The following is a 16617-nucleotide window of genomic DNA, read 5'->3' as shown; positions in this document are numbered from 1 at the left end:
TCTCATTCCCACCTTCCTCGGTGTGTCGACAACGGCACGCACAAAGATCCTGTATCGTTTACTCTTCTCAAGTTTACGATTTTCATAACCCTCGTATATATCTCCGCTGCCAAGATGGAACGTATACGGAATATCTCTATGTGGAAACTTGGCAGCGATGTAAGGAGCATTCTCCCTTTCCTTAGCCCCTTTTCCCGCGATCATGTCCTCAGTCAATTCGTCGGGTTGTTTATCCGCTGTTGACGGGTCCTCGGGCACGACGATCAAATAGTAATGCGAAATTGATCCATATTCTTCGGAGGCCTGAGGTAGAATCACTTGAATCTCCTCTCCATTAACCACACCATAGAAATCAGGCTTGACCATAGGTTTCGGAGCTGCCATTTGCGTGGTAATGGTGATCTTAGCCGGTGGCCTATACTGACCATCTCTTGGCACCGCGCTCACATTCACATTGTACGTGGTGAACGGCTGCAGTTCGTTGATCATGGTCGTCGTCACGCTAGGATCCAAGAGAATCTGTCTGCGTGGCACTATCTGCGTTTGCGTGATACCTTGTGAATCTACGAACTCTTTGACAGCATCGAAGGAGACCTTGTAGTTCATGGGGTTCAGTTTGATAGGCGGTTTCCAGGAAAGAGTCATGGTATGCGTGGACGAGTCCGGCCCCCTTAGATCCAAAGGCACGTCTTCCGGTTTCACCTTGACGGTCACCTTCTCGCTGAGTCTTCCAAGGCCAGTCTTATATCTCGCTGCTACCGTGATCGCGTACTGAGTAAATTTCTCTAAGTTGACAAGTTCCGCCGACTCGGTGAGACCGACAGTCTTTTGCTTCCACTCGTCTAGGTCCTCGACAGCGGTTGTCGTGTAAAATATTTGATATCCAAGTATCTTTCCACGGTTAGGTACCGGTTCCCACCAAACCTCCACGCTCGTGTCCGACGTGGCCACCGCTTTTACCGACATCGGTGCCCGGCCAATATCTTTCTCCGTTATGATCGTGATCTTTTCCGAATATGGCCCACTCCCCCTAGATGTGTGCGCTCTCACGTGAAACACGTACTCCGTATTTTCCTCCAAATTCGTGAAAACCGCTCTCGTCTTGGTCGTATTCCTGTTGATGGTTGTAGAGTGATCGTTCTTCTTGTTGAATTGAACATCGTAACCGGTGATCTGACCGTTTCTGTGCTGTCGCAGAGGCGGATCCCACGTGACACACACCGTGTCCGGAGTTTGGAAAAAGTAGGATAAATTCGTCGGTGGGCCAGTTGGCTCTCCTTCGGGACTGTACCAGAATCGCACCGTCTCTTGGCCGAATCCGATCGCGTTTTGACCAGCTACCCTAAACTCGTAATCCACCCCTCGTTCCTCTGCGAATTAAATCCAACCAAAGTATGAAAAATAGTAACGTTCATTAAGAAAAAAATGATAAAACGATACCACTAAGAGAGGAATACCGTATATAGGGGATTCGAGCTTACCAAGATCAGTGATCTTGTAAGTATGCTGACGGTTTCCTGGAATGTACTCTTCCTTGAGCGTTTGGTTCTTAATTCCGTATCGTATTCTATATCCCAACACGTCGCCGTACGTTTGCGTAGGCTGCGACCACTCGAGCTCAACCACGTCAGGATCTTTCGACAAAAGTCTGGAAACGAGATATTGTCAGAAAAAAAAGAAAAAAGAAGACAGGTCATTGACAAGAAAATTTGGACTTTATTAATTTTATGGATCACGGCTTCTGGGTGATTCGTACGTCCGATATAATCTCGTTTTCGAGTTATAGCTCGTTTATGTCGAACTCGTTCGACACAGGCCGGACATTGCTCGGATTTTTGAACAACTTTGATTGACACGTTAACGAAGTGTTTAAACATTATCAATTGGCGTTTTATAAATAGACTGCGGATTTTTATGCATTCATGGAAAATCAAAAAATACACAGAATTGACATAATATGGAAAAATATGTGAAATACATAAAATATTTAAAATATAATACTCGTTATAATACGTAGTAGGTGAAACAATAGTCTGCCTCAGCTTCATTTTTCCAATCGTATTCATAAAAATATAAAGTTGTATAAATATCCGCACGGCATTAATAAGCTACGCGTTTTAAATATTTCCATACGTAATAATCAAGAGAATTCGGTTTTGGAGTGCTAGCCGACTAGGTAATCATTCGTCCGTTTGCCAATATATATTTTTTTATGCTAGCGGATTTTATGTCAAGCGAAAAAAATATTGAAAATTCGTTTGGCATGAAATATAAAGGAATTTAAAGGACATACTTTACGTTAACATGAGGTCTATTGGGTACACCTCCGGGAGTTCTGACAGTTTCTGGCGGCGAACGATCACCGTCTCCTTTTCTCGTTAGAGCGGCTACTTGTACAGAGTATGTGGTGTCAGGTTGCAACCCGGTTATGTTCACTTCCAGCACGCCGTCTTCTTGCACGTCGCGTCGTATCGGCTCGTTCAACAGATCCTTTCCCTACAAAGGCAAATAGCGAAGATATTAGTCGGTGAGAAAATGCGTCTATTTTAATCGCAGCGTGAAATTTAAAGCTCTGCCGACAGACCTCTTCTCTCATTTCCTGCACGTGTATGTGATAACCTCTTATCACGCCGTTTTGTTCTTTCGACGTGGGCGGTCTCCATTTCACGTGTATCGTGGTCGAATTGATCGGTGTTACCGTCACGTTTTGAGGATGACCCGGCACTGGAACGCAACGATCGGTTAATTCGTGCACTTGACGGCCGATCGTGCTGCATACTCGCAATCACACGCTCTCACACTATCGCAGTCATACTTGAAAGGGGGGATGAAACGATATCATAACCAGGAAGAAAGATCTGTAAAGTAAATAAATACGTAGGTTTGGATCGAACGAAAGAAAATTGTTAGGGGCTTGTCCAATGAATCGTGTCCGTCCGATGGATCGAAGAAGCAACTAAAAAACTAAAAGTACTCTTTTCTCTCTATGCAGAAACACAACATAACGTCGATCTTTGTGTCCGTTTAATCGGTAACGATCTGTAACTGGTCGTTCGTCGTTGGTATATAAACGAAGTGAAGGAGCGCGTAGCGAAAACAGTATGGCAAATCAAAGCGTTGTATACAGCAAATTGAAAACTCGTGCGAGAAACAAAATAACGCAGCAGCGTCGCAACGAAAGGGAACAGGTGAAAGACAGAACGTAACGTAAACGAACGAAAACAAATCGCAAGGATGAAACGAGAAAGAGAATATGATGAAGAGAGAGAGAGAGAGAGAGAGAGAGAGAAAGAGAGAAAGAGAGAGTAAAGAAAAATTAATGGAAAATATGTACATGCCACCAATCGCACACGGACAAAACGATGTACAAACAATATTACGAGGTACGCCGGTACCTCATGCTCTACGTCCCTACGACACGATAATCCTCCATTTGAATACCAATAATGTATGTTTTTATTCTGCATTCGATTTCAGAACGCGAATGTACGAATGCGCGTATAAATACGTCATCGAGATGCAAGAGCGCGGTTACGTTGGTCGATAATGCTACGGCAATATTGGAGAGTCCATGACGAACGAAAACGAAGTAGTTCCGTTATACGCGTACATACGTATAGTATACACGTATATACGCGATGTACTATCGTTGGTTGTGCGACGTGGATGAAAACTGTGCCAGAGGAAACGTGCAATCGTGTTTTTCGATAAACGTGCAAGGATAACGAAATGTATCACGCGAATTTACAGATATACACATCGATAAGCCGCTCCGATAATTTGTCGCGAACGTCGCTACGTCGCCACCCCTTTTCATTTCCTTTGTCGGGATTTTCCCTTTTTTTCGCTTCTCGAAGTCTCGACTTTTTGATTTCCACGGATCTACAGAGACCCGATTCGATATGTCTTTCTCGAGTCTTCCCCATTCTATATTTTCAATAGACAACGACGAGAACGACGTGGACAAAGACGACGTGGTCATGGACGGTCCAGTATCCGGCATCGGAAACGTTATATCGGCGTTACACAGAAAAACAACGAACGAAAAAGAAAAAAAGAAGAATTGTAGGAGAAAAAGAAAAGGAAAGCCTAATGTACCTCTAGGTTTGTACGAGAACGATAACTGCAGCCTCTACAAAGTGTCGCAAAATAAAAACTGCGTTGCAAGAAAGAATACGACAAAGAAAAGCCAAACACGACTGCTGCATACAGAAGATGGCCTGTATACAGAAGAAGAAAGTTTCCCTCGGTGAACGAGATACGTCTCTTGCTTCTATATCGGTTTACGTTTTACTGTTCTCGCGTAATTAATGTATCAATTACGTCCATAAAATCGCTACGCAACGCAAAAAACAAAATTGGCGAGCGCGCAGTCGCAACTATTTACGCAGACGTAAATAGTTTTCATTTTAATTGTATTTGCTTACCGACTGCAGCAACGAAAACACAGTAAAAAAAAAAAAAAGAAAAAATCTCCAAAATAGTCTCCCACGGAGAAAAAACAAAACGATATATGCGAAAGAGCCGGAAAAAAGGAACAAAAATATTATATATATATATATTATGTTTATACATATATATATATATGTATGTATGTAAAGAGAGAGACAAAGAAAAAAATGATTAAATACAGGAAGAAAATTCATGGCACAATTCGAGACGAGCTAAGGGATACTCACTTTTTGGATCTGCGCCCCAAAAGTCGCCAAAAAAGTGGGAAAAAAATCTCGTAAAAATTCGTGTCAACTTCTCACGTATATTGAGTAGAATTATTAAATATTTAATATATTTAGGCATATCAGTGGGTAGCATACTACTGATTATTATCAACGTCAACATGGCCTCTTTTACAGCTATTGTATTTTTTTTTTTTCTTTTTTTGCTCTGATTAGGGGGAGAGAGAGAAAGAGAGAGAAAAAAGGTATGAAATTTTTGTCTGTTTCTCTGGTGAAACACGCACACGCGCACTCGCTCGTTCGTTCGTTCGTTCCCTCCCTCCCACGCGCTCGATTCCAATCGCACCCTCTGCTCTATTCGTAATATTTTTTATCGCTCTGGCGAGCAACGTCGGTGGACAAAATTCTCTTTCGAATCGATCGTTAAATAGAAAAATATCGCTTGGTCCTCGGTTGCAGTTGGTCGCAGAGAGGCGGGAGATGTGAGAATATCTTTTTTTTCTTGTCTTTTTGGCATGCGCAATCACTACTCCAAATATGAAATAACTAAAGGCTCATGTCCACCTGCCTCCTGCCGCCGAGAGAAAGACTCGCCGATTTTTCTTCTTCTTTGCGCAAATTCGAGGCGATACATAACCGCGGCCTTTCTTATCGGAGTAAAGTCGATCCAACAGCTTCGGCCAAGGAAAATCGCGAGGAAGGAAGAAAACAGAAAAGATGATAATGGAAGGAGAAAAACGTAAGGACAAGATAGACGACACGAGTCCGCGCGTTTCGTCCTTTCCCTCGCGGCACGAGGCATCGAGAGAGGGAAGACCTATGATAAAATGTCTACTAAAAAGAAAGCTAGGAAGGAGAAACCATAAGTAAGAAGAAGTGGTTGGTATCGTGTTATGGTTCGGGAACGTATAAACCGCTACCCGTGTGTAATCTAAAGTCGTGAAAAAAGGCGCGACTCGTCTCGACGGAAAAAATTCACGTACATAGAATAGATAAGGATACGAGAGTCGGTGAAGGTGGAATATGTTTTCGAGGAAAATTTTCTTTTTTTTTTTTTCTTTTTTTCTTTTTGCAACTCCAAAAAGTCACCCGCAAAAAACGTCAGCTCGATAAAAAATCTCTATCGCTGTACATGGAAGGGGTAAATCTCTTTTCAAGCGAAAGGCGAAACAAACGACGTCGTTTTGCTTTTGTTTGTCTCGAAGAACGGTAAAAAATTATTTCCGTCCCTCTTTCTGTTCGCTCTTATGTTTCATCGGTAGCATACACCCGCGCATTCACCCACGCAAAAATCGCAAAATTCTTCGCAAAATATGCACGTAATTAACAATGGTCGTGAAATGGCGCGCGTCGTTCTTACGGTACGCCAACTAATCGGATTGCCGATCGGTTTCTCAGTTGTTGGTCTTATCGGCGCACGATGGTAGAGATCGAATCGAAGGGAAAACAGAGAAGGAAGAAGCATGCGTTTGTCGGAGGAAAATGGCGAACCGATCGTTCGGTTCTTGTTGGAACGACGAACGGGTGGTTCCTTAATCGGTCGATTTCTTAATATTCCGACGACACAGCTACCAGAGCAAAAGAGACAACCGGACTCGAACCGCGAGTCGTTGTTGATTCAGAAATGGAAACGTGAAAAACACACATAAAACGGAGTAAAGTATACTCTTTCTATATACCTAGAGGAGAAGACGTAAAGGTATATCGAGACACGATATAAAGATGTAGTAATACGTAATATATGTAATGTATATATATATAAAGAACATGTTATACGTACGAATAAAATACGTAATTCAATATTAAAGATACGATAGTTATAACTTACAGAGAGGCAGAAGATGGAAAAAAGTAGGTCGGTGAGAGCATGCAAAGAACGAAGGTGCACGTATAGACAATAGAGTAGAGAAGGTCTGGTGTAATATGATTATGTATATCATTCCAACGACATCGGTGAGTGTAAGAAATTTCCGCGATATTCCCGCGTATCAACGATCCATCGATGTTCGTCTCGAACGGACAGAGAGTCTTTGGCGGTTTACCGACCTTTCGCCCCTTTCGTCGAAGGGATTCCGTTCTTTCGATAGCAGCGGAATAGGGTGTCGGCGAACGCTCTCTCTCCGTCGATATCGATGCATCTCAGTGCTTGTTGCCGACAGGCTCGTGGCTGTCGACTAAATGGACGAAGATAATGAAAAAAATTGCATGAATATTGGTATTCAAATGTTTCAAATTGAACGTCTTCTCGCGGCGATTCTCTTCCTTCGCGTCACGGATATTTCGCTCGTGTTGCTAATATCGCCCGGTGAATATCGCGCTTGCGGCCGAAGAATTCGCGAACGTCGCCCTCCGATTTTCGCTAATTTCTTTCCTAGCACGACGATCATTATCGTTCTCCTCGTGCTGCCATTGCGCGACTTTTGACGCGTTACGGTTTACTCTTGCATCCTGTACTCTTTTACGCACTCGTTCACGCATTCACGCGTGCACGCCGCACCCGACGTGAACTCGATACCGTTGTTCTCGATAGATTCAACGATTATCGATGCATATAACTACGTGCTCGGACATACGATGCTGCGAGACAAGAGAAGAAACAGATCGAGACCGAATCGAGGTTCACGTGGAGAAGACGCGCTGACCAAACTGCACGACAATCGACGGTGGGGGTGCTCGTTATTCAAGGGTGCTCTCAGTGCTGGTGCTCGGCACGATATATCGCAATCGAGTGTGACAATTGATATTTAGACACGTGAATATATAGTGATCATACGGTGCGCTGCGAAATACGGTGCTGTTTTTAATACGTCGAAGGTCCAACGAATACTATACGTATATCGGGGAGCGCATTATAGTCGCTCGCGCACCTTCACGCACGAGTCTCATTCGTTTCCTAGGTGTTTACGTACAAAGTAAGTACATCGAAATGTACGTAGATACGCGCGTACACACACTCACCCACGCACACGTCCTACGTACATGCGTGCACGCGTGTGCTTTTTAGGCTGTCGGCAGTTACTCGAAGCGAAGGGTGCTTTTTCAAGTGGTGCATGGTGATATATACGTGTGTGTGTGTGTATATATATATATATATATACACGCATGTATATATATACATATATACCCAGTTAGTAGGACGCGGCAAAGGCGTGCGTCTGCGTGTGGCTTTTGTGCGTAGGTGCGTAGATACGCGTTCATCGTTGCGCGCTCCACTTTCTTCCTTCTTTTTTTCTCTCTACCTTCCGTCGTGCGTGAAACGCGTGTGCGACTTTACATGCGTGCGTGGTGGGTGCGAGATAAAACCGTGCCCGCATGAAAAATAATACTTTTATCGGTGCCCGTGCACACACTCATAACGGCGGTAATGATACATATATATATATATAATATATAATATATGTAATATATATATATATATATATATATAATATATATATATATATAGGTATATGTATATATATATAAGATATATGTAATATGTATATATCGATAATACGTTTAGAATAATATAATCATAGAATATTGGTAGTGATGGCGATACTAGCGGCGACAATAACAATAACGAACGAGTATACGTATATACGACGGTGAACTTTTGTGCTTGATAATGTGCGAGCTTACACGGCAGGGTGCTTTCAGCAGTGCTTTTTATCGTTCCGCCTCGCTTTGCCGAGTCTGCTGTTAGAGGGTGGACGGTTGGATCGGTCGGTCCGTAAACGGGACAATGCGTGGGAGGAACCGGGAGTAGGGGGCTGGTGAAACGAAAGAGGATCCTGGGCGTTCCGTAGCGCCGAGTGCAAAAGGTTCGAGGGAACGTCGTTAGAGATGCGTTCGTACGACTTTTTCCGCGACAATGACGCGCTTTCACAATGCCTCTCTCGCAACAAATGATTCCGATTTCGCGACCAACCAAGGTCTTCGATTATTTTCCAAGACAAAAGAGCTGCCGTTCTCCTAGCTGCGATCCTACGTGTGTTCTTTCATTCTTTCGTAGACGAAACGCGGTCGACTGTCTGTCGTACGACGTGTTCTGAACGTCACCACCGACGGAGAAAAGAAAGAAAAAAGGATATCGCGGCTCGATTACTTTTCTCATCGATACGATTAATAACGTCGTATGGTCGTAGTCGCCATCGTTCCCTCTACCTTTCGTTAGCTTCTCTGCTCGCCGATTCGGAGGATTAATCGGACGGGGAACGGGCAAACGGTGTCTGGAAGGGGTTGAAAAACTCGTTGTACCATGCAGGGTGGGACGGTACCGAACCGATGATCAGCAAAGTACCGAGTAGGAGACGGAAAGGAAAGATTCGAAACGAAAAGCAAAACTTCTTCGTGCATCGGCATGCCATTCATAGGACTTTTGTTGATTCGGTTGTGGAACCATTTTACAGTGGTTCGAGACCGAGATCTCGCAGACTCGACAGCAGCTCGACGGTTTCTTTGGACGGTGATGGGAGAATCTGTTTCGAGTTGGGGATTCGAAGGATCGCTCGTAGTCCAGGAGAAGTATATGATCGACGGGATTGAAATTTTGGTGAGACCGAGGGATCGATAAACAAACGAAGGCATGCTCTAAACATGTGCAAACGATAGGTAGAACTAAATTTTAACTAAAGACAGAAGAGCCTTATATATCAGAGATATAGAAATATATTATATATGTATATATAGATATATATGATTTTTCTCAAAATATTTATATTTATATATATATATATATACATATAAATGCATATATGTAGGTATGTAGTGGAATAATAATATGTATATATATTTTAGCTGTGTGTAATACATACGCTATGGTTTACATATATATATATATATATATATATATATATGAGTATACGTATAAATTTTATATATATATATATATATATATATATACACACACACATAAGCGTTTCACCAGACAAGCTGCCGCCCTCGTTCACAGACATTATTTCCGTCCGATAAATGTCTCGTAGAATCGATTCAAGCGATAATATAGAATTTTTCCTCGGAACGGTAAAAATAATGTTGCGCACGCTTGGGGACGGTCAGTTTGGCCTCTATCGTCGTAACACGTGGCAAGAGTGAGTCAACGAACTAAAGAGAGAAACGAAACATCTTTACGTGACGTAATAATCACGGTTACCACCAGAAAGAACATTGAGTGTTATGAGTACATATCATTAGACAATCGGTAATGTTACGTTAGTGCGAATAAATCTTAAAAACTAGCTGTTCAAAACCTGGATCATCCTCCTGCAAATGCTTTAAGGAAAGACAAAAACACGTGAATGAGTATATAATTAAGTATTAGTTAGCGTGTTAAAATGGGTCTCCATGTTTTAAAAGAGGGGGCTCAGGGGAACAAAAACCAACGGCAACGTACAAAGGGAGAGTTGCGATTAGGCCCTGTAAAAATAGTAAGAAAATACGTTCCTTTTTTTCTTTTTTTTTTTTGGTCGTATGTCTTTTTTCTCATTATTTTTTTTTTTTTTTTTTTTTTTTAGATAATAGCTGAGCTCAAAAATTGGTTATCAGCTTCTGAAAAATCCGCGGCTGCGTGCACCACCTGGAAAAAATGTCTGGGGCACTCTGGGGAAAAGTTTGGGGCTTTTTTCTGGGAGCACAGAATATTTCATGGAAGATCGTTTTGTTGTCGCAAAAATTCCAAAAATATAAAATCTCGCCAGCCAAAAAATTAGGGCCAACATGGTTCCGCGTTTCGTTATGTAATTGCCGCGTCCCGTCCAAAAAGGAGAAGCAAAAACCAAAGGAAAAAAGATACACACACACACACACATTTTTTGGGAGAGATCGAAGGTATGCCAGAGAAGCGATAGGAAGGTTTGGTGGAGCGTTTAGCTTTTGAAGGAGAAACGCGAAAAAATCGATGTGCGCGTTCAAAAAACTTACGTTCGCGCAACAAAAATTGAATTATCGGATTTCAGTGTTTCGAAATGGAAAAAAAGGGCCGCGCATTCGTCCTGGTATCTTCTCTGTTGCCGCGACAAGGCTGAGTTGACAGTTCGTTTCTCGAAAGCGTAACTGAAACGCAAAAGTGGCCTGAGAGGAGAAGCTTTACGTATTATATAATACAATATGATATAATATAATAATATAATGTAATATAATATAGTATAATATAATATGATATAATATAATATAATATAATATAATATAATATAATATAATATGATATATATCGTAATATAACGTAACGTAATGTAATGTAAGGTAACATAATTCGAATGAGATCGAACGAAACGAAAACACAACGATAATGTAATCTAGGAACGGAAACGCATGTAAAACGTTGTCGAACAAGAAAACAGAACTAAAGACAGAGTGAAGAAGACAGAGAATCGTTAAGAGAAGAGGGATCGGTTGTAAGTGACACGGTTGGGAAGAGATAGGTTCGAAGAGACGTTAGCGGAATCTGAAATCGAAAATACGTTTAATACAGAGATATACATTTATGTAGACAGCCGTAGGATAGACCGAACGTCACCGGGTCGAGAATCAGGGCGTGTCATCGCAACCGGCACTGGAATCACGGGTACTGATCTTCGGACTGATTTTTGGCGGGCTTTTATATTTTTGGCTCTTGCGCGATGAACTTTGTCGCGATATATAGCCTTCGCAAAAGTATCTCTATAGACGTGAAGCGTGGCGCCCGGAACCTTCGCGAGGTCTTTTCTTATGCAATGAAATATTGGTAAATAAACAACTATATACAGCTAATACAGTGACTATAAAAGATAGGATAGATCGAAGAGAAACGATTGCTCGCTCGAGTCTCGTAGCGCCATTCCTCTGTATGTTCGATTAAAGGTAAGAAGACGACTAGCGTTAATGATACATACCGTCCTCGTGAGTTCTGACCGAGATAGGATAACTCGGAGGTCCATCACCTACGCTGGTCCCGGCCAATACCCAAATCCGGTACTCGGTCCATTTTTTCAGTTCGTCCAACACGAATCGCGTGTCATTCAGTTTGATAACTTTCGCCTCCGAGTCGGAGCGTCCGCTCTCGACGACTTGCAGCTTGTAGTACGCGATCCTCCCGTTCGATCGATCGGCAGGCGGTGGTTCCCATGTTACCAATATGGAGGTCGGGCTGATCGCTTGTCCGCTTACATTGCGAGGCGGAGCCCCGGGGACTGTATAACACTCAGTTATAGGGGGGGAAGAGGGGAAAAAACGAAAACGTGGTAGGAAAATATCGTCGATCGTCGGTCATTGAACGATCGCGGTCAACTGCGAGGGCTCGAGTCCCGAATCGAAAGAATCGCGAAAAATTCGTGCAAAATTCGTTGGAAATTTGTTGGAAACTCGTCGAAATTCGAGCTACGGCTTAATTCGATTTCCGCGTTACTGGTTTTTGGCAAGGTGCACGCGTATACGATCGGCCGATGGTTAATTATAGAAAAAAAAAAAGAAAAAAAATGGAGAAAAAACGAACGTTCGCGGGTATTTCGATTCGTGGGACTCGAATAACTTCGAAATCGAACCACGTTCGAACCTGACCGACGCGACGAAGGGATCTAAACGAAATCTTTACGTGACGATTGGTCAAGGTTCAGAGAGGCGAATCACTCAAGGAAAAACTCATGAGTCGATCCTTGAACAGTCGAAAAAGTACGTGATTAGAGAAAAAATTTCATGTGGTACGAGCGATTAACTCGCGCGTGTTACGCCGCGTGGAGTTAAAACGCCGTGCCTCGATTAGCAAGGAAACGAGAGACAATAAAAAACTGAAGAACGGACGTAAACCATACGTTATCAAGAATGAAAAGAGGTGCCCAAAATGCACACATATATCAATGCAGTGCTTAGTGCAATTTATATGTATGATATGTACGTATATATATAGATAGATATATATAAAGTGGCATCCAAAAACGGCTGTCTTATTTGCAACGCATGCAATCATTCTCACTCTCCCACACTTCACGGTTCAACGATACTCTCTATCTTCCGTCTTTCTTTTCTTATGGATATTTTTTTCTTTTCCCCCCCTTGTTCAATGAAATCCACGGTCACGAAGAATATCTTTACCATATCTGAACTCAAGGTGTCGCGAATTAATTACGATAGCTTACGCTACTTTGCGGGAGCGTCTAGCGCTACAGCACCTCCTACCTGCCGTGCCACGATGATCCGCGATTGCATCGACGTGCATCGCGCGTTCGCAATAGATTCTATCAAAATTTATCCCCTATTACCATCGAACAATCGCGAATCGATCTTTCTTCGGCACTCCTCGCTGCATGAATTCACTCCTATCTTTTTCGCCTTCTTTTCCGCTTCTTTGACTATTTGCTTACCGTACTGTTTCGTGCGAACCGGATATGGTATCGTTGTAGCTCCTTCGCCCCTTTGACTCCGCGCAGCCAACCAAACGTAATACAGCGTGTTCGGATACAGGCCTGTCAGCGTGTAGTTCTCGGTGACTGGTATCCTTCGATGATGCTTCTCCTGAAATTCATCGCGATTCCGACGATTCGCAAGAAAGATTAAAATTCATATTTCCTATAAACGCCAGACACGAACGTATGCTTCGTACTTGACGCGTAAACGATAGATATATTAGAAAGATATTTATAGAAAGATATTTATAGATTAAAAGACGCGCGATAAGTTGGAACGAATTACCCACCTGCGCGTAAGTATCGTTCCAGTACAACTCATAGCTGAGGATATTCTCCGCGCTATGAGTAGGTTTGTTCCACTGGAGTGTTACTTTGGTCTCTCCGATATCTACCGCGGTCAACATTTCCGGTTGACTCGGTACCCCTTGTTGCGTCTTTATCTGAACAGGTGTACTCAGTGGACCGGGACCAACGCTTGTCAGCGCCTGCACTCGAATCGTGTATATCGTGTGCGGCGTTAAATCCGAGATCGTGGTTAGCTGGCTATTGTCCACCAGCTGGTACTGCCAAGAGGCCATTTGTTGATTCGGATCCGTCGTATAATATACTTTGTATCCCTGCGGGCGAGAAAGATTAAATCGCGTCAGAAAGCGTGACAAAATACGTCATCTCGTATGTATGTACGCTCATCGATATATGGACATGGTTGTCCCACGTAACTAGGACAAGCTACAGCTTTAAAAAAATTCCATTAGGTCGGATTGGATTAGATTAAATGGATTCCAACGATACGTAATATGGTGTATATGATCATTTTGGAAATAATGATTTTCAGATACAAATATCCAAATACTTTTATATAGAGAGTCAAAAATAGAAAAAAGAAAAAACGCATATAGTATCCGTATACTTATGAGCGGTAGTGTGTAACTGGCGATAAAGCTAACCGTCACTTGTCCGTTTGGCGTTTCTGGCTCGTCCCATTGTATGACCATTGTGCTGGAGCTCAATGGGCGGGCGACCACCTTCCGTGGTGCAGTACCAGGTTCTAAAAGGAAGAAATTATTTTGGATTTTCTTCGAATCGCGTTTCCATCGTGGACAAGCCAATCTAGTTAGTCACTGGAGAGTACAAATAAATTCCCGGGAGCACCACCATAAGAACCAAAATTTAAAATAACAGGTATTCCAAGTAGAAAAAAAAAAAAACAAATGAGGGACAGAGCATATAATCATAATGCACTCTGCGATGTTCGTGGCATTGAGATTAAAATACGATTTACCAATGAATGGAAAAGAATCGAGGAAAGGGCCGCGTGTGTCGTGTTGTAGTGTTGATTAGCTACAAGTATGATACATCTTTATCTCGATAAGTGTCGAGTGTGCGCGTGCGAACGAACGATGAATATGTGCGTGTGCTTTGAATAAATAAAAGTACAAAGGATCGAATAGAGAGAGAGAGAGAAAAAAAAAACACGAAATAAAACAAGAAAATAAAAACGAAAAATAAGAGAGAAAACAAAAAATCAAAACAGAATAAAACGAGAGAAAATGAAACGAAAGACAAACAAACGAAAAAAAAAAAATTGTAGAAAGAAAGAAAAATATGCAAAAATAAACAGAAAATACAAAAGACAAATATGTTTGCTACAGCACTCTTAGTATATGATTGAACTTACTGGTACCTCCATTTGTCGATTCCGCTATTGAAAAAAAGGATGAATGATTATTCTTCGATGATACTCGATTAAGTGGTATATAATGCACGGTGAAAATACGAATCGGGTTTTGCGGCTTCGTTCGTATTTTCACAAGGTGCGAAGAGTGCGCTACTTTATCGAGGAAAGGTGCAATTTCGCGTGCTGTCTCTCCGCGTATTGGTTTTACTCTTTTCCCAGAAAAGAGACGGAGAGACGTAAGGGGAGACAGAGAGGGCTATATGGGGAGAGGCAGAGACGGAAAAATGCAGAGCGAAACGAGACGTCGAAGCGCGACGCGCCGAACACGATCCGACAAAAACACTAACACATGGTGCGACACAGAGAAAGGGGATTGGTGATAGGTGAAAAAAAATGTCTTGTCACTTACATGAATCAAATCGTGCGTCCACGGCGGACAGCATGGAAAAAAAGTACAATTTCCCTCAAAAACCGTGTCAAAAGTTGTGCCATCTTCGTGGTGCAAAAACATTATCTACGTGCAAAAATTTGTAATTCGCTCGCCGGGTTAATAAGCTAAATTTTCTCGCGTTGGTACGTTGGAAAAAAACTTGTCCATTCCTTCCATGTCTTTGCTTATCGTCGATCGACTGTGCTCATCTTTTTGCGAGAAGCGTGATCGAAAAACACGTGTTAGTCGAATTAGTCGAGTAGGGTCGAGTGGAGTCGAGTCGAGTCGAGTACAGTCGAGTCGAATGGAGTTGAATTCTTCAGAGCTTCGCATACACGGTATTGGTGATTCGTTTTGAAACGAGCGATAACGCTTGTGTATCTCGACGATGCGACAACGATGACCCTGAAACGTTGGGAACGTAGCCGCGTCGACGAGAGGCGAGGTCGATTTTTGCAAATGTACAAACACCGATGGTAATGAGAAAAGCGTTAGAAGGCGAAAGGAATACTGACTCGTTTCTCCAGTGGTGACTGTCACAGGGGCACTCGCGGGACCACGCCCAATGGCGTTCACGGCTGTCACGGTAAGCTCGTACTCGGTGTAAGGGCTCAGACTCCGAACATGGTAGTACATGGTCGTGATGCCCGATATTTCGGCTTCGGCTTGTTGCACGTGCTTCGGCTTATGTTGAATCACGTAGTATTGCACTTCCTCCGGATTTTTGTAGTACCATGTGAGCTTCACAGAAGTGGCGGTGATGTCGGACACTTGAACGTTCTCCGGAGCACTCGGCAAGGCTGCAATTCGTTACGTGAATTTGTTGTTTAATTGCTATTTCATCCGTGTTACGTGTCTCGTATATATGTAGGACGTTTCAAGAAACCGAGATCAAACTTTACCGCGTACAAAAGTATCACGTAGTTGCGTCAAAGTCATTCTCAGCGATAAGTATAAAGGAATGTACTTTATCGTTATAAATAGGTAGATGATACTTTTTCATACAACTGGGAAACTGGTGATATTTAACCTGCTGTTTGTTACGATTATTTTCTTTTTTCTTTCACGAATATTACTACGCGCTTTCGAGGCTTAACGCCAACTTCTTGAAACAGCCTGTAGCAACCGCTTCTTCTCGCGTTTCGCCCATTTTCGCAAAGTACATTGTCCTCGGTCTTTGAACGTAACGCATAAGCCGATTGATTAGTCATGGAAACTGTAGCATCATGGTTCGTTGTGTACCTCGTTGGGACACAGTCGCACACAGTGATCGAGTGATTGATCGTTTTACGTAACGTAGCTCGATAGCTCGCTAGCGCGATCTCCGAGGATTTACGCGCGATTTCGATCCATCTCGATACGATACGATACAATACGATACGATACGATACGATACGATACGGTACGATAGGGTACGGTGCGACACACCGCGATACAATACGCGATACGATACGAAACGACAGTGTTTGCTAT

General features: G+C 42.7%; 1 protein-coding gene across 18 annotated transcripts in view; it reads right to left on the bottom strand.

The window, feature by feature from the left end:
- Nucleotides 1-16617, bottom strand: part of LOC100643094 (tyrosine-protein phosphatase Lar) — a 278042-nt gene that overhangs the window by 6898 nt on the left and 254527 nt on the right. For 11 of the 18 annotated variants that reach the window (XM_048412226.1, XM_048412236.1, XM_048412227.1 and 8 more), the window contains 11 exons: nt 15660-15944; nt 14715-14738; nt 13984-14084; nt 13324-13653; nt 12992-13142; nt 11528-11824; nt 4680-4688; nt 2585-2724; nt 2294-2496; nt 1482-1648; nt 13-1370 (listed from right to left, as the gene is read on the bottom strand). In XM_048412226.1, coding sequence (XP_048268183.1) covers nt 13-1370; nt 1482-1648; nt 2294-2496; nt 2585-2724; nt 4680-4688; nt 11528-11824; nt 12992-13142; nt 13324-13653; nt 13984-14084; nt 14715-14738; nt 15660-15944 — 3065 coding nt within the window. The remainder of the gene's footprint in view (nt 1-12; nt 1371-1481; nt 1649-2293; nt 2497-2584; nt 2725-4679; nt 4689-11527; nt 11825-12991; nt 13143-13323; nt 13654-13983; nt 14085-14714; nt 14739-15659; nt 15945-16617) is intronic. The other 7 variants (XM_048412229.1, XM_048412228.1, XM_048412238.1 and 4 more) reach the window with 7 other exon arrangements.

This window comes from Bombus terrestris, chromosome 14 (genome assembly GCF_910591885.1).
Source record: "Bombus terrestris chromosome 14, iyBomTerr1.2, whole genome shotgun sequence".
In the NCBI taxonomy this organism is placed as follows: Eukaryota; Metazoa; Arthropoda; class Insecta; order Hymenoptera; family Apidae; genus Bombus; species Bombus terrestris.
The sequence above is the reverse complement of the archived record's forward strand: the minus strand, read 5'-3'. Positions and strand labels throughout refer to the sequence as shown.